Below are 24,264 nucleotides of genomic sequence, written 5' to 3'. Positions count from 1 at the left end.
CCCCGAGCTGGGGAGAATGAAGTCGGAACACCACAGCGAATGCCGAAACCATTATTCCTAAACACTCAGGAAGCCAAAGGGGCCCCGTGGGTTTTTCTAGAAGACTCTGAAGTCCGAGAAACACTTATCTGGTGGTCTCAAAATGCCCCCTGCGAGTACCAGGCAGCCAGGAGATGTGCATGTGGAGCCCCAGCCCCAAAGGAGTGGGGAGATCTGTCTGCTCCCACCTACCCCTGGCCTTCCAGGGAGGATCCGCACTTAGACACAGGCTAACACTGGCGCCAGAACCCTCCACAGCAGGTGGTGGGTGCACATCAGGAATGCCGCAGGGCACCCAAGAAATGTTGACAGGTCATTACAGGAGCCCCCCTGCCCGCCCAAGGGCATAAACTCAAGCTCCACAGAATGTGAGAATCATCCAGTATGTTCTCTGAACAACAATGGCAAAGGAGATAGCGCGTGTACTGGAGGTCGGTGAAAGACGCAGTGAGTGACTTCGGTGTGCTGATTTACCAGGTATTAATGTGGGTTTTTTTTTTTTTTCCTAAAGCTACTGTCCTAAGGTAGCCTTTGTGTTCTTTTGCCGTGGCTGTTTTGTTGGGCAGAAGCCGGGCACAGCCGCCATTCCCAGTTGTAGTTTTTTTTTTTTTTTAAGATATTTATTTATAAGATTTTTATTTATTTATTTGCATGAGAGACAGTGTGTGCCAAAGCACAGAGGGAGAGGGAGAAGCGAACACACCCCCCACCTCCTGCCCTGAGCAGAGAGCCCAACGTGGGGCTCAATCCCAGGACACATGAGATTATGACCTGAGCCACCCAGGTGCCCCCAGTTATAGTTTCTGAAGCTTGACCTCCATGAAAGAAGGATATTAGGGGAAGGAGGGACCTTGACACGAGGTGCAGTGGTTGAAGAAGCAAAAGCAGAGGGGGCGGCTTCCCCAGCCAGAGAAGAGCCGGCTTGGGTTCTCTGAGCAGCAGGGAGGCACCCCATGCTGCAGCCCTCAGGTGCTGGGCCCCAGGCACCACGGCCCCTCCGCAAGGTTCCTCTCATCAAGGATGGCACAGATAGGTTGAGAAATTTCATACCTGGAACGGTTAATGAGCGACCTGAGGCCTCAGTGACCTGGCAGACATGTGACCCAACCATCGGCCTAAAGGGCAAGGGGCCAGGGTCACACTGCCACTGTGAGATAAGAGATGTGGCCAGGAACCCCGGGGGCGGGGCAGTGGAGGGGCAGGACACCTGCACACACAGGCACGGGGAAGCTCAGGGAAGTTCCTCTCTATTTACAGCTCTGAATGCCAGGGGAATGGAGGGCAGAGTCTTGGGGGGTAAGTTGCTTCTGCCTGTGCTACACACAAACACGTCAGCCTCATGGTACAGCTTTCCCGAGGAAAAATTGTTCAAGTAGAAATCACATTTGGGCTTGTGAAAGAGTCCTGGGGCACCCAACAGAAGCACATGTGAAATTACTTCATACGTATTTTCCCATTAACCCAGCATACACAGCACACACACACACACACACACCCCCACCCGAGAGAATGGGGGAGAGACACAGCAGTCTACACCGAGCTCAGAGTACAAATCACAATCCACATAAGGAAACGGTCCAATGTGAGAGTGGGTCCACAGGACAAACAGCAAGAGCTGTACCCCGAGAAACTTAGAAGGCAGACTAATTTGAAGAAGACTTCAAATAAATTAGGGTAAAATAACCAACGTGTTCAAGGAGGGGTAAAGTCATAATGAAAGAAGAGGACGCTATGAAAAAGACAGAACTGGAAAAGAATCAAATGTAACTTCCAGAAGTCTAGAATCTCATCACTAAAACTGAAAACTTAATGATTAAATGGAGATTTGACCCCACTGAAGAGAAATCTGGTGAAGTGGGAGACCAGTAAGAAGAAATGGTTCCTAATACAGAACAGAAAGAGACCTAATACGTTTAAAAAAAAAAAAATGTTAATGAAACACTAAGGAAAGAACAGGAAGGTCCACACTGACGGATTCAGAGTTCCAGGAAGGGAAAAAGCTGACTATGGGAAAGAGGCACTTCCTACTGGCCTGAGGCTGGGTCTGTCTCAGAACTCACAGAAGTCATGAATCCTCACATCCAAAAAAAAAAAAAAAAAAAAGAATCACAGTGGATCCCACATGGGATAAATATGGCAAAATTCTGCCACAGACACACTACAGAACACAAAGATAACATTATTCAACCTGTGGAGAAAAAAAAGACAAATTTATATAGAATCTAAAATCAAAAGGATAGAAGACCTTTTGTAGCAAAAACAAAAGACAGAAGAGGGTAGAATAACGTCTTGAACGTGTTGAGAAAAGACAAGACTCCACCTAGAATTCTATAGTTAGCAAAACCATCACTAGGAGTACAGGTGAAATAAAGGCAGTTTCGGGCAAAGCAAAGATAATAACGGAACCACTCACAAACCTTGTTTGAAAAGGTTAAAAAAAAGGAGAACCAAACAAAAAGCAGGAACAGATTCATAAATACAGAGAACTGATGGTTGCCGGAGGGGGAGGGGCAAAATGAACGAAGGGGAGTAGGAGATACAGGTCTCCAGTTCTGGAAAGAGTAAGTCACAGGAAGGACATAGTATAAGGAGTGTGGTCAATGAGATTGTAACAGGGACATAACAGGTGGTGAACGGTTATGCTTATGGTGGACACAGCACAACATACCGACTTGCCAAATCACTAAGCTCTACACCCGAAACTAATGTAACATGGTGTGTCAACGGTACTCAAAATAGTTGAAATTTTAAAAATTTTTTGAAGAAAGGTTCTTTCAGAAGGACATTACACACAGAAAAGCGGGTTGCAAGAAACAATACTGAGCAGATTAGTTGGCAAATAAATAAATAAAACTAAATAGCTCTAACTGTAAAGAGATGTAATGATGGAAAATAAATAAATAAAACAAAAAAAATACATAATGATAATGACTAAGTAGGAAGAGGAACAAAAGCAAAAGAGAATGGGTAAAAATAACAGGTAAAGTGAAAGTGAAGGCATTCGAAGGCCCTTACATCGTGAAGCATTGATACCTGGAGCCTTACAGACTTCCCTAAGACAAATATATATTTTTTTATCTTTTAAGGTAACAACCAAAATATAAGATTATAAACTTTCACATCAATGGAAGAAAGAAGGGGCATTTGAGACTATCTGGTGAAGCCAAAAGAAAGGAAGAGAAACAACAAAAAGAAACAGAAGCAAAGAAAAAGCTTGAGTATCGACAACCAAAAACAAAACACAAGATGGTGGAAATAAATGTAATGATATCAGAAACAGCACAAATGTAAAAATATTAACATCGCCGGGACTCCTGGGTGGCTCAGTCAGTGAAGGCTCTTCCTTTGGCTCAGGTCATGATCTCAGTGTCCTGGGATTGAGCCCCACGTCGGGTTCCCTGCTGAGCCAGGAGTCTGCTTGTCTCCCTCTCTCTCTCTCTCAAATATATAAATAAAATCTTAAAAAAAAAAACAACAAAACACTAACATCACCAATGAAAAGACAGATATTCTCAAATTGGACATTTTTAAAAATTTGGATACATAATACTTTTAAGAAAATTATACAAAACATCATGATAGAGAAAGACTGAGAATAAAACTTAAGGAAAAGGAAACATCAGGCAAACATTGACCAAAATAAAAACTCTGGCATATCAGGTACACATAGCTAGGAAGCCAGAAGTTTTACTAGGGATAAAAAAATGGTCCATTACATGATAGTAAAAGGAATAACTCCCCAGGAATATGGCTCCTACACCTGAATACAGCAAACAATACTGTCTCATAACATAAAGTGAAAATTGATAGAACTGAAAGGTGAAATTGGCCAAACCACAATAGTTATGAGATTTTTAACATACCTCAAGTTAAAACAAATAAAGCAAGTCAAAAATAGGAGGGATTTTGACATCACAAGTTTGAGTTAATGAACGTATGTATAGAACACTGTTCACAACAATTAAAGAATATACATTCTTTTAATGTATGCATAAAGCATTTATTAATACAAAAAAAATGCCTAAACTCTAAACCGCAACGCAAACCTCAACCATTTCTGAAAAAATCAATATTACATGGAATGCGATATGGCCAATGAGCTTCTACTGGACCTAACCGTCCTGTAGAGAGCAGCCACAAATCTGAACAAAATACAAAAATGCAGTGAACTGAAGACTGGAAGGTGAGCCAAGACAGGAAGACGCTGAGAGTGGAGGAGGGGTGGTGGGCGATCAAGGCTAGGAAGAGAACAGCACAGGGGGCTGAAGGCAGTCCTCGTCACACTCTACAGGGGTAGCTTATACTCTAACAGAAGATCCGTAAGACAGAGAGCTCAGGGTGACAAAGTGATGAGGCGGGAACTGAGGACGTGCTGGAAAGTCATTCCCCTAACTAAATTATAGTACGTTGTTGTAATAATTTTATTATTGTTGCCGTTAATCCCTTTCTATGCCTAATATATAAGTTAAACTTTATCATACATACATACGTATAAGAAAAAACACAGTAGATACGGGTTTCAGACATCCAGTGAGCATCACAAATGTACCTCTCAGGATGGTGGTTTCTTCCAGGGAGTAAGTCAGAGGGATGATATGGGATGGGGTCGGGGGGACACTCGGTCATGTCCATAAATGCTTGTCTCTCAAAAAAGAAAAAAGTTCGGAAGCAAATACAGTGTATCTTAACATTGGTTAAGTCTGAATGCTGGGCTTATGGACTTCTGGTTTTCCTTTTGTGCGTGTGGGTCGTTTTCATTTTTGCCTTTGTTTTTTTGCCTGTTTAAATATCTCAGAACTAAAAATAATGTAAATCCACTACATTTGTTGACTTCTACACTGTCTGTGTCCCCCACCAAACCATAAGCTCCCCAGAGGCATGGACTATGCTGTGTCAAGCTCACCCCAGTGTTCCCAGTCCCTGGGGGGGCGGGGGGGGGTCAACAAATACTTAATGGCCAAATAAATGAAAAGCGAGGGGAAACATGTAAGCATATGACCTTCCAGGGCAACTTCTGGTCTACGTAACACTAAGATTCCTTGATTTCATTTTAGATTTGTTCAAGAGTCAAGAATGGCGGATTCAAGAAGAATAATGAGAGCTTTCAGCTCCTAGCTCAATGCCCTGTAGGGTTTATCTTTCTCTCCCACTGAATACAGAATGAAGGCATTTAAGTGGTCCCATGAGGATGAAGAATGGGGGTACAAATAATAATTACAAGCACAGCAGATCCACTATAGCTAAAATTTGCTAGCGGCTAAGGGATAACTTGCACAGTATCACCTGTAACACTCACAAACACTAAGAGATAGATGACATTACTGAGCTACAGATGATTAAACTAAGGGTCGGAGTGGCTCAGTCCTTTCCACTTTGTCTGAGGCTATGCAGCAATTTCAGTATTTATCAAGAAAAATATGTGAACAGATGGCCGGCCAGCTATGACCTTTATTCTTATAGAAAGGGTCCCTTTGTATAGCCTATTTCTAATTTCTCCTAAATTTGTTTTTACCTTTTAGATATTTGTGAGTGTTCTCAAGAACATGCCCCCCCCCAATTCCACCATGGGGCTGGAAGGATCACATCATCCCTCATCTGTGTGTTCCTCAGCAATAACACTGAGAAGTGCACAGAAGGAAGACCGTGTGAGGACACAGGGAGAAGGTGGCCATCTACAAACCAAGGAAAGAGACCTTGGAAGAAACCAACCCTACCAACATCTTGATCTTGGACTTCTGGCCTTCGGAATTATAAGGAAATGAATGCCTACTGTTTAAGCCACCCAGGTTGTGGTACTTTGTTCTGGAAGCCCTAACAAATTACAACAGAGACACATGGGTATCAAGGGACTCTTCTGGGGTCACACCCAAGGAAGACAGAGTCAAGCTTCTAGCACTATTCTTCTTTCTTTCTGCTGGAGTAATACTTAAAATAATGGTGGTCTGTTCTTCGTGTTAATATTTTTATCTGTCAATATTAAGAGATTAAGATGGAGAAACTCAAAGTAGCATGTTTAATTCCATTTATTTTGGGTTCTTCTACTAGCTGAGACCATCTACTAGATGGGAGACCATCATCACCACTGAAACAACAACAAAAAACACTGAATAAACTATGAAATCATTTCTTTTTAATCCACTGGAGACGTGAGGTCTCGATGAAGTTGGGAGTAAGAACTAAATCTCTGAGGTTCTGAGGGATTGAGCCCTTCGTAAGTGAGCAAAGACCAGCAGCCACAAGCATTCCCCGTGGCACAGGCAGGATGAGGAGCTGAAGCAGAGGCAGACAGAGGATCTTGTGTTAGTCCGAGGGAACCAGCCAAGTCCTTATCAACTGTGTGAGCTGAGAGGATGGATTAGATCTGGAGCAGGGGTGCGCTGAATCTTTTCCACCAGACTTTTTCCAAGTATGGTGGCCTGCAGGATGCCGGGACAAGAACAGAGAGCAGAATGGTACCTCCACGGTGATGTGGGGACTGGGATCTAGGCTCTTCCGGTCCTGCCTCAAGACATGGGAAACCAGTGGATACCCGAAAGCAGGTAAAGTTCCAATCCAGATCAACCCGCCTCAACTCCCCATTAAAGAGGAGAGAGAGCATCTCCTGAGCCCTGCTGCCTCATTGTCACTACAAGAGAAGCCGGCTGAGGACAGGCTCTCAGAGAGAGAGAAACAATTGCTGAGAAGCCCAGGCCAGCCAGGCCTACCTGAGGTCCAGCCTCCTGCTCTGCTCCTTGGTTCCAGGAGCCTGGAGCACCGATGTGCCGGGTGGTGACGCCGGTCTGATGTCTGTCATTTCCAACCAAAGGAATCTTAATGGATGTACAACACAAGTCTCAACCAATGACTTATTCTGGGCCATATGTACAATTGTTAGGCAAACGACTGCATAAACTGGCAATATACAGTTTCTGAAGAGTTACGGCACCTTCTAAATCCTCATTACAATTCACTTTATAACACTACAAATGTGCCAAACAATACTACAAAATAACTACAGCGGTTTTCTAAAATAATCTTAAATGATGTCTACATAAAGTAGACATCAATGTCGTTGCAGGAGCCACTGCTGGATGGTGTATCTGTTTTTTAACAAACACACCGAAACACAGTAGGTTTCCTAACCTGACAGGGCCTTGTAGGAAGTGTAATGTTCTGCCGTCTACCTCGACCATCCCATGTTACACGTCCCATGATGGAGAATACAGAGATTGAAATTGTTACTAAAGCCTATGAAAATGGGGAGATTCTAAACTGAATCCAACCAGAGAAATTAAAATGAACATAGAAGACAAAAAGAAAGTTTTGAAGACTAAGAAATGTTTCAAAATAAACCAAAGCACCATTTTTGCTGTTGAGAATAACCCCCAAAACCTTCAAAAATTCATGCTGTGACCAAAAAAGAAAAAAGAAAAAAAAAAGAAAAAGAAAGAAAGGAAGGAAGGCTCGCAGACTCCACATTTTTCATGCCAAGTTCCAATCTGGAGTGACACTTTATGAATCATTTTATAAGGTCCTAAAAATAAGAAGCTATAACGGTAATAGGATCAGCCTATCCTCTCCCTGGGAGCCCCAAAGCCTGCTAGAAATGCAATCTCAGTACTACCTACAAGAAGACAGTGGGTCCTTCCAGGTGGCCTTGTCCCTGGGCTAGTCCCTTTGTCCGCCTAGAGAACAGGGTAGCTGACCACAGTTCAGCTCCCAGGTAAATGGAGCGCCTCATGGAGAAGGAAGAATTATCAGACTCTTCCTCACCTGCACGGCCAGCTGGTTACTCCTAGGCCAGGTGCAAGGTTGGGGTAACATAAGGTCCAAGGCAAAGCACAAGGACACCTAGGACAGCCATGTTCAGCCATAAAGAATATGTTCCCATAGGAAATCCTGGATGATTCATCTCATTCCTATTTCCAGGAAGCCTAAAATGTGTCTTGTTGGTTTCCCAGAGAATTATTTTCTCAACTTCTCAATGGAATTTCTAGATTCCCAGGAAGTCAACCCACCCTTGATAGGGCCTGACTGCTTTATTGACTAAACCTATTAGAAGGCCCACAATCTTTCTCAACACAGGAATAAAATGTATGGAGTATGTCACCCAAAGCAAGAAGGACTAGAAGGAAATAGATACACTTCTCCGGCGTCTGTGCTCCTCCCTGGGACACAGTCTGCGCTGGCCTTACATCACTCTAGCACCGCAGAGCACAATGACATGAGAAGTGGGGGCAGCGAAGGGGAGAGGATTTTTTAAGCAAATTCAGAGATTTCTTACACAACTGCTCTTATTTTAATATCGTTTCTATCACATCCACCCCACCCAGGTTTTCTTCATTTAATTTCCTCCATTATAGGCTCAACACTCAATCAAAAGTGTGCCTTGATCACAGCCTCAGGGACAAAAATGCAAACCCGAGCACAATTTATCACGTTGTCAGCAATCCTGGGGGTTATGCATGCCCCTAAAGAGGATGGTGGGGGGTAATGAGACAAATATTCTACGATATCATCCACAAGCACCCTAGGTTTCCGATCCAGACCAGCAGTCAATGAGTGCTGGCTTGAATTGAGGTAAAAGTGAGAATAATATGTACTTGCCCTTGGACTTATTTGTGGGCCCCTGCCAGGTGGTTCTCACCTGAAAAACCCACTTCTGATGGCCCACCGGTGCTGTTACTCAAGTTTAATACCCCTTAGTGCAGTGGTTCTCAGCACCAGCTGAACCCTAGGAACACCTGGCGAGCTTTTAAATCACCAGATTCCGAGACCGTGCTCCAGACCAGTGAAAACAGCTCTCCAGGGGCAGGACCCCACTCGGGAGTAGTTGTTAAGCCTCTCCAACCCTGAGACCCACTGCCTTGGCCTCATCCCCCTGCCTCTGAAATGACATATTCAGATTAAGCGAAAATGCACACAGATATAGAATGACCAACAGTCATTCGAAGGCAGATTTAAAAACAAAACAAAACAAACAAAAAACTCTTCCACCAAGACTTTCAGGGGCCTGATGTTTAAAAGAACACCCCAACATCAGGCCCAGACATACAACCGACCAACTCCCCTAAGCCCCTGCTTCCAAGTCAAGAGCATGTTTTAGTCACTGGTCATTTCCTGCTGAGATCCACCTTCGCCTACTTTTGTAAGAGGACAGGAAGGAGCAGAGCCAAACTCTCATGTACGGTGGCATTCTCCATCCCTCAGAGCTCTGCGGGGGTTTCATAGATGGCCTGGATTCAGCCAAATCACCTCCACTATCTCCCTGCCAATGCAGACCAGCTAAAGAGGGCTGCTCCCTGGATGAGGTCGGGTCTACAGGCAACAACTGAGCTGGGCTGCAAGGCTTGCTCATACATCCGAAAGCTGTCCTAAAGGAGGGTCCGAGCACGGATATATTTCTGAGGTCACTGGAATACCAAACAGAGACACTACATTTTTTTTTTTATCCCGAGATTAAGTCTTTAAACTACATAAGCACAACTTCCAAAGCTCAGCCGTGGGGTCCTATGCCCTCAGGCCGGGGAGGAAATGCCACCCATGAGCAGCCGTTTATCCATCTTTATCAGGGGACACTCACAAGAAGACTGCTGGTGACACAGCGGTGACCATTTCTTTGACTGTGAGGTGTCCTTAAACACCTGACCTTGAGTCCACAGGTCGCTCAAATAGAGAGAGGCACAGAATATAAGAACCCTGGGTTCTCGCCCCAAGCGACTTAGTAGAATCACCTCTAAAAACACGGACACCCCAGTCACACCCCAGACCAACACTGGGGGACACGCCAGTGCCAGGCATCACATAAAGCAGTGGTTCCCACACCTGAGCACCCAACAGAAGCACCTGTGAAGCGACCGATTCCTGGACCGCGCCCCCCCACCCCCCCGCCAGGTTCTGATTCAGGAAGTCCCGCCGGGCTGAGAACGTGCAGATGACAGGGTCCCAGACCTCAACTCTGATGCTGCTGAGAATCACGGCTCCCGAGGCCCTCCAGGGTGCACCCAGGCCTGAGGAATACCCCCCAACACTGAAGAGCCAGCTCTGGCCAGGGAGGGAGGCAATTCTCCTAGCTCTGCCTGCCAGAATTTGGTAAGAAGTACGCCACTGTGTTGTGGGGAACCTCAACTCTTTCCTGATCTATACAACTGGGGCACTGCATCAAGGAGATACTGGGAGCCTTTCCTTTCCAAAGGGCTCCTATACAGGAAATGCCAACACTAATCCAGACAGAGAGGGGGAAGGCAGTGGCCTAAGGGGAGATAAACAAAACAGCTTCAAAATACAGGGGAATGTAGGTGGTTGCTCACGGGACTCGAGTGTGTCTGGGGATGTGCTGTACTGCCGAACGGCATGTGTGGTCAAGCGTGCTGTTTCCCAGACTCACCTGTTAGAACCTGGCAGAGCTGCCCAGGACCCTGGGCCTCGGTGGAGGGGCTGGGTGCCGAGGACCATTTGCGCCTGACCAGATGCTCCCGTGTGCTGAGCGGGCCCTGGGAATTGTTGAGGGGCTGGATGAGCACCTGCTCCTGCCCAAGCTGGATGAGGCCAACCTGCCCAGAAAGAGGAAAACGGGACATGAATCACCCTCGTTCACGCACACCCACAACCCCGACAACCCGAGGGCAGCCAGACCGCCTGGCTATGGCCTGGGCCTCACGACTGGGCTTTTGCTTTACATGGTGCTCTGATTCACCGAACCCAAGAAGGAGCTTCTGTGGGCCTTGAAACATCCAATCCCATGGCTGTGTTGGGGAGAGGGGCATGGCGCGGGGTCAGGGGTGCAGAGATAACATGTAGCAGCACTGACTTCCCAGGTTCACTTTCAAAAAAACGTATTATTAGTAATAGAAAAAAACTTTCTTTTAAAAATTATTTTTAAATTCAGCCTCCAAAAGTCTACTTGATGAGGCAATGCCAAAGCTGTTGGGGATGAATGACAAGGACATCCTTAATGAGGGGGGGAAAACGCATCTTATCCCTGGAGATATTAAGAATGAAAGACAATGGAGCCAGTCCTGTATCAATATCAACGTATCAATATATCAACAGCTTTGTGGCAGGGGATTTATACATTCTTTCAGAACTTGTGGTGTTTAAGAGAAATCGACAGAGTCTATCCATTAGATGAGATTTGTGAACCTAATTTAAAGTTCATCACGGGCTTAGATTTGTGATTTTAAAATCTTAGTAAGTTTAGAAGCGGTATTAGAATGTGTCAGAGAACTTAAGACCTCCCACGTTTATAGGACTAACTTACTGGGTTTGTAGGGATCACTGAAACAACTTGCAAAGGGCTTCTCAGCCAACCAGAGAACTTGGAAAAGAAACTGACTATGTTACATTTCTCAACACAGTTTTAAAGGTTTCAAGGTTGTTAATCACCAAATTTACAAGAGGCGCCGAATATTATCCAAAGCTTCCTTGAAAAGGATTGCAAAAGACCTTCAAGATAAAGGGGATTAAGAGTATAGTTATCTAGAGGAGCCTGGGAAAATGTATGGAATTTTTGAATCATATTGTATGCCTAAAACTAATGTAACACTGTTAATTATACTTCAATAAAGAGTTTAAAACACTTGCTAGATTAGGAATAGGACACAACTTGTAAATGGAAGGAAAAATTCAAGAACTAAGATTTTTCATTTGCTCCTTTAACAGAGTGAATCTTAATTTTAAAAAACATTTATATGGTGCAGAGAACTCTTCCCAGCCCTTAGAACCAATGCTGACACATGAAACCGATTTGTGCTCCTTCCCTGGGATGCCTGCTGCTAGCTTCCCTTCTGAGGTGTCAACAAAGCAAGGTAAACCTCCAGCAAGGAACCCCACTGGGCCCCAGGCTAGAGGACCTGAGTTTGCACGCTGGGCTGCACAGCCCACGGCACCTCCTCCAGGTGGATGCCCCGGACCATCCTAGCTAAACAGAGTCCGCAGCTCGCAGGTCAGTCTGGCTGAAATGAGCATCATCTCTCCTCCCTCCCCACCCCGAGCCTCTTTTCTAAAGGCCACATGTGAAAAACCACCTGGGCGTCTTGGGTAGGCCCTGAGAACGTGCATTTCTAACTAGCCCCCATGTGACCCAAACCTCTGCTCTCTAGCACAGCAAGGCCTCTGGTCTCTAGGACAGAGCTTGCTCAAGCCAAATGGCAGATCTCCTCGGCAGTCGGAGTGGATGTCTGGACACCAAACTTCTCCGAAAGTAAACCAGATCAACTCATGAGATCGCCTCCAAAACACAGGGGAAGTCCCCAAAACACAGGGTGAGAACTTACTTCCGGCTCCTAGCAGATTTCAAGGTTTCCATTTCATTAGAACTTCTGCCAAGAACAACTCCGAGATTTTACTGCCCAAATAAAACTGTCTTGAAGTGGCATTGCATGACCCGCGGGAAAGCACAGCTTTCTTCCCTCTCCTTTGAAGTGAGGACGTAAATTTGCTCACGAAGATACTTTGGGGAGATGGAACGAGTGGAAGCAGAAGGTGGCCGGGTGGCAGGGGGGCGGGGCACGCAGAGCCCTGCTGGGGCTGCTCCTAAAGAAAGCCTCGGTACAGAACACACACCTCACCGCAGCGAACACTTCCATGGGTCACAATAAAGTTGGCAAGTGGGGCACAGCATGTGGGATGAGCCCCACATGGAAGGTGCCCCGTGCTCCCTGGAGGATATGCTCAACTTGAACTCTGCCTCAGATGCTCTGGCTTTGGCAGGTCACCAGCCCCCTTGGGTCTAGCCCTTTCAAAGCCAGGTACCCGTTTGGTCCAGTGCTCGCCTTCACAAGCGATGGTGTAAAAGGCCAGGGAACGGGTAACTCTCGTGCAGTGTGACACAGGGGCATGGCACACAGGTGCACGGCACACAGGTGCACACACCCAAGCCACCAGCAGAAGTAGCCCCTTTGCTGTAGCAGGTCTTGTTTGCGGGGACACACATGCTGGTTTCCACCCCTTTGGGGAGGACAGTGGTAACAATGGTAAGATAATTACGTGGACTGACAGTCTGGACTCTACCTGGCAGCTCTTAGCTTCCTGGGACGCGGCTTGCAAGCGGGCATGGCCAGGACTAGCATTGGGAGCAAAGTCGCCTGGCACAGCCCTGGGGGAGCCAGAGCAAGGAAGGACTTTGCCCCGCCCCTCCCTCCCCCAGTCTCAGGCTGTCCCAAGACTCCCTGACAGGTCTCTTCATGCTCATCCTGTCATCACATTACCAATGATAAAATGTGCTGCTGAAAAGTGCCACTTGTGCCCCTTACACGCACACACCATTTAGCCCCAGGGCAAACACTCACCAGCCCTCCTTATCCTTCCCCCACTTTCCCTCTTCCTCCTCCCTGCCCGCTGCATTATGGGGCATTTGCCACCACCTGACCGTTTGAGACAGGATCACAATTAGCTCTCATTTTTTCCAGTATCTGCCACAGAAGTTACTCAGGAAAATGCAAACAGTGTAAAAGAGAATGGATTGGAATGCAATGGAATGGACTGGACCAGCAGGGCGTTTCTGCAATCCCCTTTACTCACAGGCTCTCATCCCTGGCTATGCAGGAGAGCCATCTGGGAAACTCCTGATGCCCAGGCCTCACTCTGGGCCAACTGAACCAGAATCTGTCAGGAGTTGGGGGGAAGGGAGCAGGGACTCAGGCCCTGGTACTAAGAGCTCGCCAGGAGATCTCAAAGTGCAGTCAGGGTTGAGAAGCACCCTGCTAGCTTTTAGCTAGGTGCCAGAGACACTGGCCACCTTCTGCCTTGACTGAGATGTCTGAAGGTAGCCTGGGTTTGAACTGGACCTTCCTCTGACCCTGGGGCTCTGCCCTGGCCCGGCTTCCAGCCCCCAGCTGCCCGGTGGCCCCAGAAGCTGGGCGGGGCTGCTTGGACTTGCATTCATCCCCTGGTCACCACCTATGCTGAGAAACGAGACCCAGGGATGTCTTCCCAAGGCCTCCGTGTCATACCAAGGACAGCGAGCGACAGCAGCAATGAGCCTGAGGTTGCGGGAGATGAAAGGGGCCCACAGACTTCATCCGAAGACCCAGGGCTGTAAGGGAATGCCCGTGGCAGACAGAGCTGGGGGCCCAGGGGCCGCCTGGTTTGAAAGGGCGCAGTCATCCTCCAGAAGTGGTGCTCTTAAAAGAGAAGTCAGCAGTTCGCTAAGATGCACAGTATCCTCCCAAAGCAATGTGCGTCCAATAAAATGCATCAGGCTGTAACAGTTCTGAGTGGCTCCCTGGCGATTCTCTTTGTTCTGGGGGATGGTCTGAAGTGTTTCTGTGCTGCCTTAGGAGAGCGTTACCAATCAGGTGGTGTTAACTCCGGCCCAGGCTCCGAAGCGCGATAAGCCCCCCTGGCCGTGTGCAAAATGCATGAAGGACATACAGACTTTTCTCACCTGCGGACGTCAGCACGACTTCTCAGCAGAATGGAGCAAATGCTTTTAAAATAACGTAAAAAATACACATACAGTCTCTGTCCTGCGGATGCTCCGGGACTGAAGGGCACACCTGAGGGGACACCGCCACATGACTGTCCACCTCGCTGGGACTTCAGGGCCCAGGGAACACTCTGAGTCCCTTCTTCAGAAAGCTGTGGCTCCTTGGTTAGCCAGCATGACGGGGGGGGGGGGGGTCTTCTCCCCATTGACAGGTTAGCGTGGGTGGTTCAAGAGTACAGAGCAAATGGGGTTGTTAGTCTGCTTCCTGCATGAGCCAAGTCTGCTTCCAAGAAGGAAAAACAATCCTGTGACGACAGGCCCTCCTGCACCTGCCTCCACCTTTCTGGGGGGCCTCAGCGGAGCTACTGTGGCAGGAGCATGCCCAACCCCACAAAGGCAAGAAGGGCTTCCCAGCCTCTGTGCTGAGTCCCACTGCCCCCGTCCTGGAGTGCCACCCAGAATCCCCTTCAAAGGTCTGCTGCTGTCTCTGCAAATGTCAGGTACCTAAACAGATTCCTGGTCTTCTTTCCAAAGCCAGCCTCCACCCCCATAACGTGGACCAGTCACCACCATCTTCTTCCCCTTTTTGATCACTACAGCCAGTCACAAAGACGGGCAGCTCTTTCTTCAGATTCTCTCTTGCATAGACGCCTTGCTTCCCACTTCCACAACCCAAGACTTGAGCCTCGTCACCTCGTGTTTGCAGGCACCCTCCTCCTCCAGGGTCCCCCACAGTGTTATCACTAGCACCCCCCCCAAGTCAAAGGCCAGAAATGCTCCTCATTGCCTTGAGCCCAGTGATCCTCACGACGTGGTCCCCAGCCCGCAGCAGCACCTGGGAACCGGTTAGGAGTCCAAGCTCCAGGCCCACCCATACTGGCTCAGGAACTCTGGAGATGGGGCCCAGCAACGAGAGTAAGGAATCCTCCCAGGAACAGAGCTGAGAACTACTACTCTACGATAAATCCGAAATGCCTTAGGTTGGTCCCCAACCTAAGGAGGCCACCAACCAATTAGATGGCTCACTTCATCCCCATGCTTGTCTGTTCAGTTCTTCTCCTACCATCTCCTAAGATAACCATCTCCACTCCCACCCCCATCACGTAGCCACCTCGTGGGCCCCGATCTAGGGAAGAACTTGGCCTTGGAGGCTCTGCCGTCATTCCTTCCTCTTAGAACGGGAGGCCCACCTGCTTCTGCTCTAATCCTCTCCCCAAAGACCCCACCCCACCCCAGAGCCACCACTGCTCTACCCCTCGGCCACCCTGTAAGCTCCAGTGTAGGCTCCTTCCAAGACAGGCCCCACGTTATACTCCTGAGGTTTGTTGTAAACCCACCAGAACCCACCTGTCCTACCCAGGGCAGGTGTGTGATAATGATCTGTTCGTTTAGGCAACAGTGTTGACTGATTGGTTGGTTTATAACTGGAAAAGTCTGGGCCCCAGAGGGCAACGGAAGAAACATGTTTTTAATGCCTTATTGGGCCAGGCTTGTCCTAAATGATTTCACAGGCTTTATCTTACTTCATTCTATCAACAGCCGCATGAAGCTGATGTTATTTACTCTTCCTGGGGCTGCAGACGGGACCGTAAAGGGGAGGTGGCTCACTTAGGATCACAGCCCCAAGCACCCGTGAAGCCTCATTTCCTAAAGACCGAGAACGTGACCGTGCATCTGCGTGCAGAGGCGGGCATAGGGAAAGGATCAGCAGTGACCGTGCGTGGCTCCCTCCAATCTACCAGCTGCAGAACCGTCCCCCATTGCACGCGTCCAAACCCAGGCAGCTGCAACATTTCAAAGCTCAGGAAATAAGCCCCAAGAATGCAATCAGTCTAAGACGTCTTTGGTTTATCGTCCCATCTTGTGCTTTTTTCTTTTTTTACGATGTTGCCAACTACATAAAAGTTCAGATGCGGAAGTCTAGTTTGGGACTGTAGGTAGGACTGGGGAGCACGCATGGCCACCACGATGCCCGTGAGCAGTGGGGGCAGAGAGTCACTGTGAGGCTGCAAGCACGTCCTTCCAGAGGAAGAGGGGCAATACCTTAGAATTCTCCCATCTGGGGTCTTCCCTTCAAATCCTCCACACCTCCCAACTTCACACTGTCTTTTCCCTCTTTTCCTTAACTCCTTAATACCCACTCAACTGTTTCTTTTTATGAGGCTTTAAAAAACGTGTGTGCAGGGTGCCTGGGTGGCTCAGTTGGTTAAGTGTCTGCCTTCGGCTCAGGTCACAATCCTGGAGTCCCAGGATCAAGTCTGCTCCTCGCTCTGACCCTCCCCCCGCCATGCTCTCTCAAATAAATAAAATCTTAAAAAAAAAAGTGTGTGCATTTTCCAAATACATTTACACTGCAAGCAATGAGTTCTTCGGTAATAATTAGTGATGACTCTCTTAGGACTCTGTGCCTTCACCACACTGACACCAATATGATGATGTAGGACACTGTGGTTTGGTCTACATGCTCCCTTTCAAATGATCTCCATACCGTACTATTACTGCCCTAGAGGATTCCTGTCTGGCTGTGTGCAATCAAAGGATGTTGTATTAAAAAGCTAAGTGAGGGGTGCCTGGGTGGCTCAGTGGGTTAAGGCCTCTGCCTTCAGCTCAGGTCATGGTCCCAGGGTCCTGGGATCGAGCCCCGCATTGGGCTCTCTGCTCAGTGGGGAGCCCGCTTCCCTTCCTCTCTCTCTCTGCATGCCTCTGCCTACTTGTGAGCTCTGTCAAATAAATAAATAAAAATCTTAAAAAAAAAAAAAAGCTAAGTGACTTTATAATCAATCAAAAGAGTCTGATCATTCCAAAGGAAGAGAGGGCAACCTCCCAAACCTGTCCCCTTTATTAGAGGAGTCATGGAAAAGCAGTCTACCTCTTAATTATGGAGCTCCCCAAAACTGCCAGGCCACCTGCTCACTGACTGACCCCTGCCCCACTCTGTTCCCATCGGCCTACCCCCAAGGAACAGAGACGAGCATTCTTGCAAAGCCCCTGAGTAGACCACAAATGATGTGCCACCAAAGTGGCCCCCTGTGCTTCAGTCGAGCTGATCAGCCAGAGCCAGTTTGGGCTGGGCCATCAGGTCAACCCCAGGGGCCAACCGGAATGATAGATCCCACAGAGCGTGGCTGTGACTCCAGGGAAAGCCTGCCAGGAACATCCCTGACCTTGTCTCTCTCTCTCTCTGGGGTGGCTTGGCAAATGCGTACGGCTTTTTCAAGTTCCATGGCCCAGGGCTCCCGGGTGTCCTGTCTGATCTCAACATTTCTCTCATTGCTGGCCTCAGCAGGCCACAGCCTCGGCCCAGAAGGGAGGGAGAGAGTCAGGTTGGAGGACCCTCTGGAGCCTACATTCATTAAGGAAGATCGGCTACAGCTTAGCAGACCAACCCCACGGCCAGGGGCCTCCCCCACTCTCTGTCCTCATGTGTGGGGATGGAAAACAGCCCCTTCATTCGCTCATTTCAGGCTTTTTCAGGCCCTGACACTCAGTCTATCACTTAAAATTCCTATGCTGCCCGCTCGGGTGAAGTTTAACCTGATCCCAATTCTGCTGGCCTTCCGGGCGCTGGCCCCGTTCACAGGAAGCAGCTGATCCAAACTTGCACAAATTCTCTGGGGGTGGAAATACCTGCCTCACATACCCAAAGTTCATTGCTTTGAAATTATACGGTTGTAGAAACTCTTCCAAAAACTTAGGTAATGTCTAAGGGCTCCCTGAGACGTAAATAAAACGAAGAAGCATAAACAGAAAACAATTATTACTTGCACCTCGGGTCTCTGAAGAGCCAAGAAGTGCAGTTTGCATAGCTTTTCAAGATAAGTGAGGGAGAACACCACCGGCCCACGCCTCTGCCCCCAGTCCAAAGCAGAAGAGGCGAAATGCAACACGAGATTTATGCTTCATGCCCCATAAACAAGTAAAGATCTACTCTAATTATGCATCTTCTTTAAACAGATACCAAACCTCTCTGGAGACAGCACAGACGCCACGCAACTGGGAACAGGGCCCACATTCCCCTGCACCGTACACTTGCCGCTAAGTCATTCGGGAGATATCTGATGCATCAGGATTTAATTGCTACTCAACATCGGAATAAAGTTTTATTGAGTATAGCCATGCCCATCTGTTTATTTACTGTCTACGGCATTTCTGCACTAAAAGAACGGCGTGGACTTAACTGTGACGGAGACCATATGGCCCACGAGGCCTAAAATATTTCACTGTCTGGTCCTTTCCAGCAAAAGTTTGCCAACCCCAGGCTCTACATGACCTTTAGATCCAAGGTGGCTTTGGAATGCTCCCATCTATGGACATCAAAAATCTCCTACTTGCTATGGCTCCTCTCCCACACTTTGCGGTTGAGGCTGCCCTCACAGACACACAACACACATGCCCCATTCCACTTCCCGAGGCAGTAACCGACACATTACCACCCACCTTAACCGTCTCGAGCACATTCAAGAACCAAAATCCAAGCAAGGTAGAGGGCCCTGCAAACTTGGCTAGCCTGAGATCCCGTTGCTTTCCCACAGGTCTCAGGACTACCTTGCAACGAAGAGGGCCGCCCTGAGTCACTTCCTCCCTGCCTTCAGCCCTTCCTCTGCAGAGGGCACTTAGGAGGAAGTGTCCCACGTTTTGCTCACACGAACAGGATGAACACGGCAGACTAAACACCAGAAGTGTCTGCTGCTGCAGGAATTTCAGAATCTAAAGTCTTAGAGGTCCACCCGCAGCTGGTACACACTGAACGCAGACTCTTGGCGGGGTTCTTTTATCTAAAGCACAGCGCCCTCACATGGTGCCGAAGCGAAGCACAGTCTTTCCGAACGCGGGAGGACTGAGGGGAACCTTCGCACAGCGCGCACAGCTCGGATGCCATCTGTGAGAGGGCCCCGCGTTCAACTCGGTGAGGATTTGGAATCAATGTTATCCAGATTTCCACCCTCCGCTCCTTCACAGATAGCTGCTCCTCGCTGGAAACTTTACACCGAGAAGTGTAAACTCTGACCTCTACAGAAACTCACCAAACCGCAGCAAATGGGATTCAGATGTTTCCATGTACAGTACAGTGATGTGACCTAGACTTTAAACACTTTGGCAAAAACAGGAAAAATGATGTGGGCCTTCCAGTCCCTCCCAGAACATGATACAGCCTTGACCCGAGTCTTACGGTGATCTGAGCCTTTCTCACTCCTCCTTAAGCCTCCTCACCCGCAGCCCACATTATCTCTGCCCCTGTTCCACATTAGCTCCTAACAGGCTGCCTCCACGGTCCATTTTCCTTGTTTAACCGAAGACGCCAATTTCTTCCAGGCAAGCAAAAGTAGATCACATTCTGATCAGGACTCAGAAAAAATCCTACAAGGAGAGCTAGTGAAAGCCTGGGAAATCCTAGGAAATGACCCCCCCAAGATCCTCTGCAGAGCTGGGAGGAAAGCAGAAGTCTTACATAAGACTTGGACCCCCAGGCTCTCTAGCTCTGTGGCAGATTCTCTAGGACTGGTCGCATACTATGTGGGTAAGGGCTAGAGAATTCTAGACGGCGGAGCAAGATAAGGTGGAGGTGGAGGAAGCAGTTTTCTTCTGCCAGGGAAGAACAGACACAAAAGAGTATCAGAAACCACTCTCCCAGAGGCCAGTCATGACAGAAGATACAGAAACAACCCGGGTGTCTCACGCTCTGAGCCATACCAGGCTCTGTTGGGGGCAGCCCATCTGCCAGCCATGTGCGCTCCCAGGGGGCAAGATGGAGAAGCTGAGAAGCATGCGGCTGGGCACTGGTGTACAGGGATCGAGTGTGAGCATAAGCAGGGCAGGGGTGCACAAGAACGTCCCCTGCCCCTCTGAGCACTGCACAGGTACTTCTAATGTGGCAGGGCAAGGTCGCCGGGGGTGGGGTAGCTATTGCCCCAGCAAGGGAGCTTCTGGGGACAGGTACAGGGCCTTATCACCAATGTAAGCACCCCCAAGACCTGGCTGAAGGTGGCTGCCAGACACATACCTGCCCGTGGTATAAAGGAACAAAGGGTCCAACACCCATTCTCTTGGTTCTCACGTTCAACTAAGAAGAGGTTAGTAGCTTGTCGGGGACCCGTCAAACTTTCCTTTTCCGGGTACAGAAAGACTCAAGAGGGACAGCAGGGAGGTGAATGCTTACTACCCTACCCCCACATCCAACAACAGATGAGATACACACCTAGGGGTGTTACCCGTGACACACACACATACACACCTGTGCAGATACAAGTAAATATGAGAGAAGTGCGCCTCTCCGTCTAGGGGCCTGACAAGGTTTCCTCCCCGCCGGACCTGTGCTCCCCTGGGCGGACTGCTGAGTATCTTCTGGGCAACCCCAGAACTGCACAGTCCCCGTGTACTTCAGAGCTTCTGCACAGCCAGTGGCAGGCACTGGACAGTCCGCTGCTTCCCCTCTCACCATCTTTGCTCAGAGACCCTCCGGAAGGTCCGGGCGGGAAGAGGGGAGGCTCCCTCCGGACGGCGGGAGAGCAACCCTGGAGGCTGAACTTCCCGCCCAGGAACCGCCACCCCCAGCCCAACCTGCCCTGGGGACCACCCCCGGCGCGGCGACATTTCGACGGGCAGAACCGGAGGGGGCGCGGGCAGTACCAGGCCGCCGCCGGCGCCGCAGGCGCTGAGCGAGACGAGGGAACCGGGGTGGCCGAGCACGCGGCCCGAGTAGAAGCACAGCTCGGCGGGCCGTCCGCGGCGCCCGGCCGCTCCCGCCTCCTCCACCTCGAAGCCGCGGGACAGGAACCGCAGGTCGTGGCGAAGCTGCAGGTACAGGTCGCGCCCGAAGGCCGGCAGGTGCAGCAGCAAGGCGCGCTCGCCCGGCCGGACGCGCGAGGCGGCTGGGGGCGCGCGGGGGCGCCGGCGCTTTCGGGGCCCGGGGGCGCCGGGCAGCGGCGGCAGGTGCACGTCGTCTGGACGCACCCGCCGCGGCAGTACCACCTCCACGTCGGCCGCCGCGTCGCCGACAGCTGCGGGGAGAGAGGAGACGTGTCAGCTCGGCGGGGCCCGCCCGGCTGCCCGCCCTCCCTCCGGCCGCCCGCCGCGCACCGGGTCCAGCGCCGGGACAACGCGGCCCCGAGCGGGCGCTCCCTTCCTTCCCCGCGCCGCGGCACCTCGGTGCCGGCCAGAGCCTCCGCCCAGGACCCGCGCCCCCCCGGGGAAGGGCTCCAGCGCGGCCGCCCGAGCACCTCCGGGGACGGCGGCGCGGCATCGGCGCCGGGAAACCCGGCGGCGGCGCGGCCGCCCGGGAGCCCCCTAGAGCCGGGTCGTCCGGCCGCGGCCCGCAGCCCCTCGGCCCCGAGCGTTGTCAGCGCTCCGCCGCCGGCCCCGGGCCGCGCAGGCAGGCGGGGGCCGCCAGGACGCCTCGGGATGGCAGGAGGAAGGTGGTGGCCGCGAGAGGCACGGGCGAGGAAGGGGCGGTGGGCGAGGGAGCGCTACCTGTGCCCGGGTCCAGTCCCCAAACCAGCAGCAGCAGCAAGGGCAGGACGAGAGGAGGCAGCAGGGCGCCGTCACACATGGTACTTGGGAGGAGCAGCCCCCCGGACGGTCGTGGCGGAGCAGGAGCACGCGAGGCGGCGGCGCCAGCCGGAGTGAAGCCCTCCAGCCTTTGGAAAAAGTAATTAGCGCTGCGGACAAACCCAACGTGGTAAATCCCAAGCCCCGCCTTCTCCTCGGAAAACAGGCGGCGATTGGGCTCTCGCTTTCCCCTGCCCCGCCTCCTCATTCCCCATTGGCCAGGACGGGTCTAAACCAGGGTGCGTAGTTAGGTTGTAAGCACTTTCTTACACGTGGTTTCTGGGCAGTGGCGGGGGCGGGACACCAGGTGGCGCCATGGAGCCCCTGGAGCTGCGCTACCGCGGAGGCCCTATGAGGACACCTGACTGGTCTTCAGAGTTTGTGCTCCTTGTCACACTCCTCTCTGACCCTGCTGCCCAGCATCCCAAGAAGACAGGCCAGAAATCGTCCTGGACAACCGGTTTCATTCTTAAAAGCATGTTCTCTCTACGTCTACAGTAAAACTAGTTTGGGTTGTTTGTGGCTGGACATTTTCTGGCACACCTGAGTTTGCACCTGATGGCTACGTACAACGCAGCAGCGTTTAGGCAAAGCCTTCGCACCTCCTGCCGCCTTTATCCTCACAGAAACCAGCAGTACAGGCGTGACCACACCCTCTTACAGACTGAGAAACTGAGGGAGAGAGAGCTGAAGAAGCTTGCTAGTTACTGGGGTGAGTTTCTATCAAAACAGGAGCTAGAAGTGGTCCTAACTTCCAGCCTGGTGCTGCTTAGGACAAACAAGAAGAAAGAGGCTCCAAGGGCAGGCAGATTTTTTTTTGGGGGGGGGGTGCTCTAAGAAACTCATACAAGGTGGCAAAGCCTAGACTTCCAATTGAGTTCATTCTTTTCCCACAAGAATAAAACTGAAGTTTGCAAGAAAAATGATTCTTTTAGCTTTGTGAGGAGCATCTTGTAGAAAACAAAACAGAATTAACTGAAGCGTAACCATTCTTGGGTCTCTTCCTCTCCCTTTCTAGTCCTGTTTTCTGTTTCTGTTTTCTCAAAGCAGAGAGGTTACCACACTCCTACTGGACTCTGCTTGAAGCCTTTCAGAATCTAAAATATATCACAGGATTCTGCGTCAGCAGAAGGAATCCAGAGGTGAAAACTGTCCAGCTTCCAGGACATTTCGTTAACCCTGGGAGTGGACTGCATCACTGGTTCTCAATAAAGCCTCCTTCTTTTACTACAGCAAACTTGCTGCTCTGGGAGTCCTCCAGAGTGTGTCTGATAGAATTTTCTTCTGCTCTGTCTACCCCTGCCCTCCACAGGGGCTGGCCTCTGTCATGCGCTGCTCTGGGGACTGCCACTTGCTGCTGGGTACCACACACATCCACACACGTCCAAAAAAGCCTTGGTGCTTTTCCCTTCCTCCTTGACAGCAGCGTCAGCCAAATGCTGATGGCATAAGAAATCATGGGGAGCTTCGTGGGGCAGCTTTGTTAGCAAAAGACCCACCTCACAGACCTGCCCCCCAAAAGCCAGGGAGCACCAGCCACTCTGCTTCGCATGGTTTAAAGTCATCCTTGTCAACGTATCAGATGATGCTCTGATGCACGAGTCCAAAGGACCATGCAGACTGAAGTAACAGCAAGATACTGTCGCATCCCCCAGACTGTCCAAAACTGAAGTGCAAGGAAATATCAAGCATTGGAGAGGACACTCTCCTGCCCCTGGATGGGAGTGCAGATTGGCATGGCCACTTTGAAGAACAATCGGGCAAACTGTGATCAAATCCAAAAGGTACATGCCCTACAACTCTGTGATCCCACTTCTGGTTAACGATCACAGAGAAACACGGGCACGCATTACAGAATGTTGACCACAGGGCCTTGTTAAGAGGAGACATACTGGGGCGCCTGGGTGGCTCAGGTCGATCCCAGGGTCCTGGGGTTGAGCCCCACATTGGGCTCTCTGCTCGCCAGGGAGCCTGCTTCCCCATCTCTCTCTCTGCCTGCCTCTCTGCCTACTTGTAATCTCTGTCAAATAAATAAATAAAAATCTTAAAAAAAAAAAAAGCAGACATACGAAAACCTGAATGTCTATCATTAGATAAATGGCAGCTAGAACACAAGGCATCGTTTCAATGCACTAAGTTCATATTTACACCACAAAAGGAACTCCAAGACTGGTTGTCATATTTTTTTTAATCAAATTGAGGAAGAATGCACATGATAATACTTCCATAAATGCACACAGTATTAAATCATTTGTATGGTAAAATCCTAAGGG

At 49.9% G+C, this 24,264-nt stretch overlaps 1 protein-coding gene across 2 annotated transcripts in view; it reads right to left on the bottom strand.

The window, feature by feature from the left end:
• The window catches only part of ADAMTS17 (ADAM metallopeptidase with thrombospondin type 1 motif 17), a 323,327-nt gene extending 301,261 nt beyond the window's left edge, over nt 1–22,066 (bottom strand). For both annotated transcript variants that reach the window (XM_032836008.1, XM_032836009.1), the window contains exons 1-3: nt 21,914–22,066; nt 21,074–21,444; nt 10,406–10,571 (exon numbers count right to left, since the gene is read on the bottom strand). In XM_032836008.1, coding sequence (XP_032691899.1) covers nt 10,406–10,571; nt 21,074–21,444; nt 21,914–21,992 — 616 coding nt within the window. In that variant the 5' untranslated portion in view covers nt 21,993–22,066. The remainder of the gene's footprint in view (nt 1–10,405; nt 10,572–21,073; nt 21,445–21,913) is intronic.
• Nucleotides 22,067–24,264: the final 2,198 nt, after the last annotated feature.

This window comes from Lontra canadensis, unplaced genomic scaffold, assembly GCF_010015895.1.
Source record: "Lontra canadensis isolate GAN:19392208 unplaced genomic scaffold, GSC_riverotter_1.0 scaffold89, whole genome shotgun sequence".
NCBI classification, from domain to species: Eukaryota; Metazoa; Chordata; class Mammalia; order Carnivora; family Mustelidae; genus Lontra; species Lontra canadensis.
Note: the sequence above shows the minus strand (reverse complement) of the source record. Positions and strands in the feature narration are given on the sequence as shown.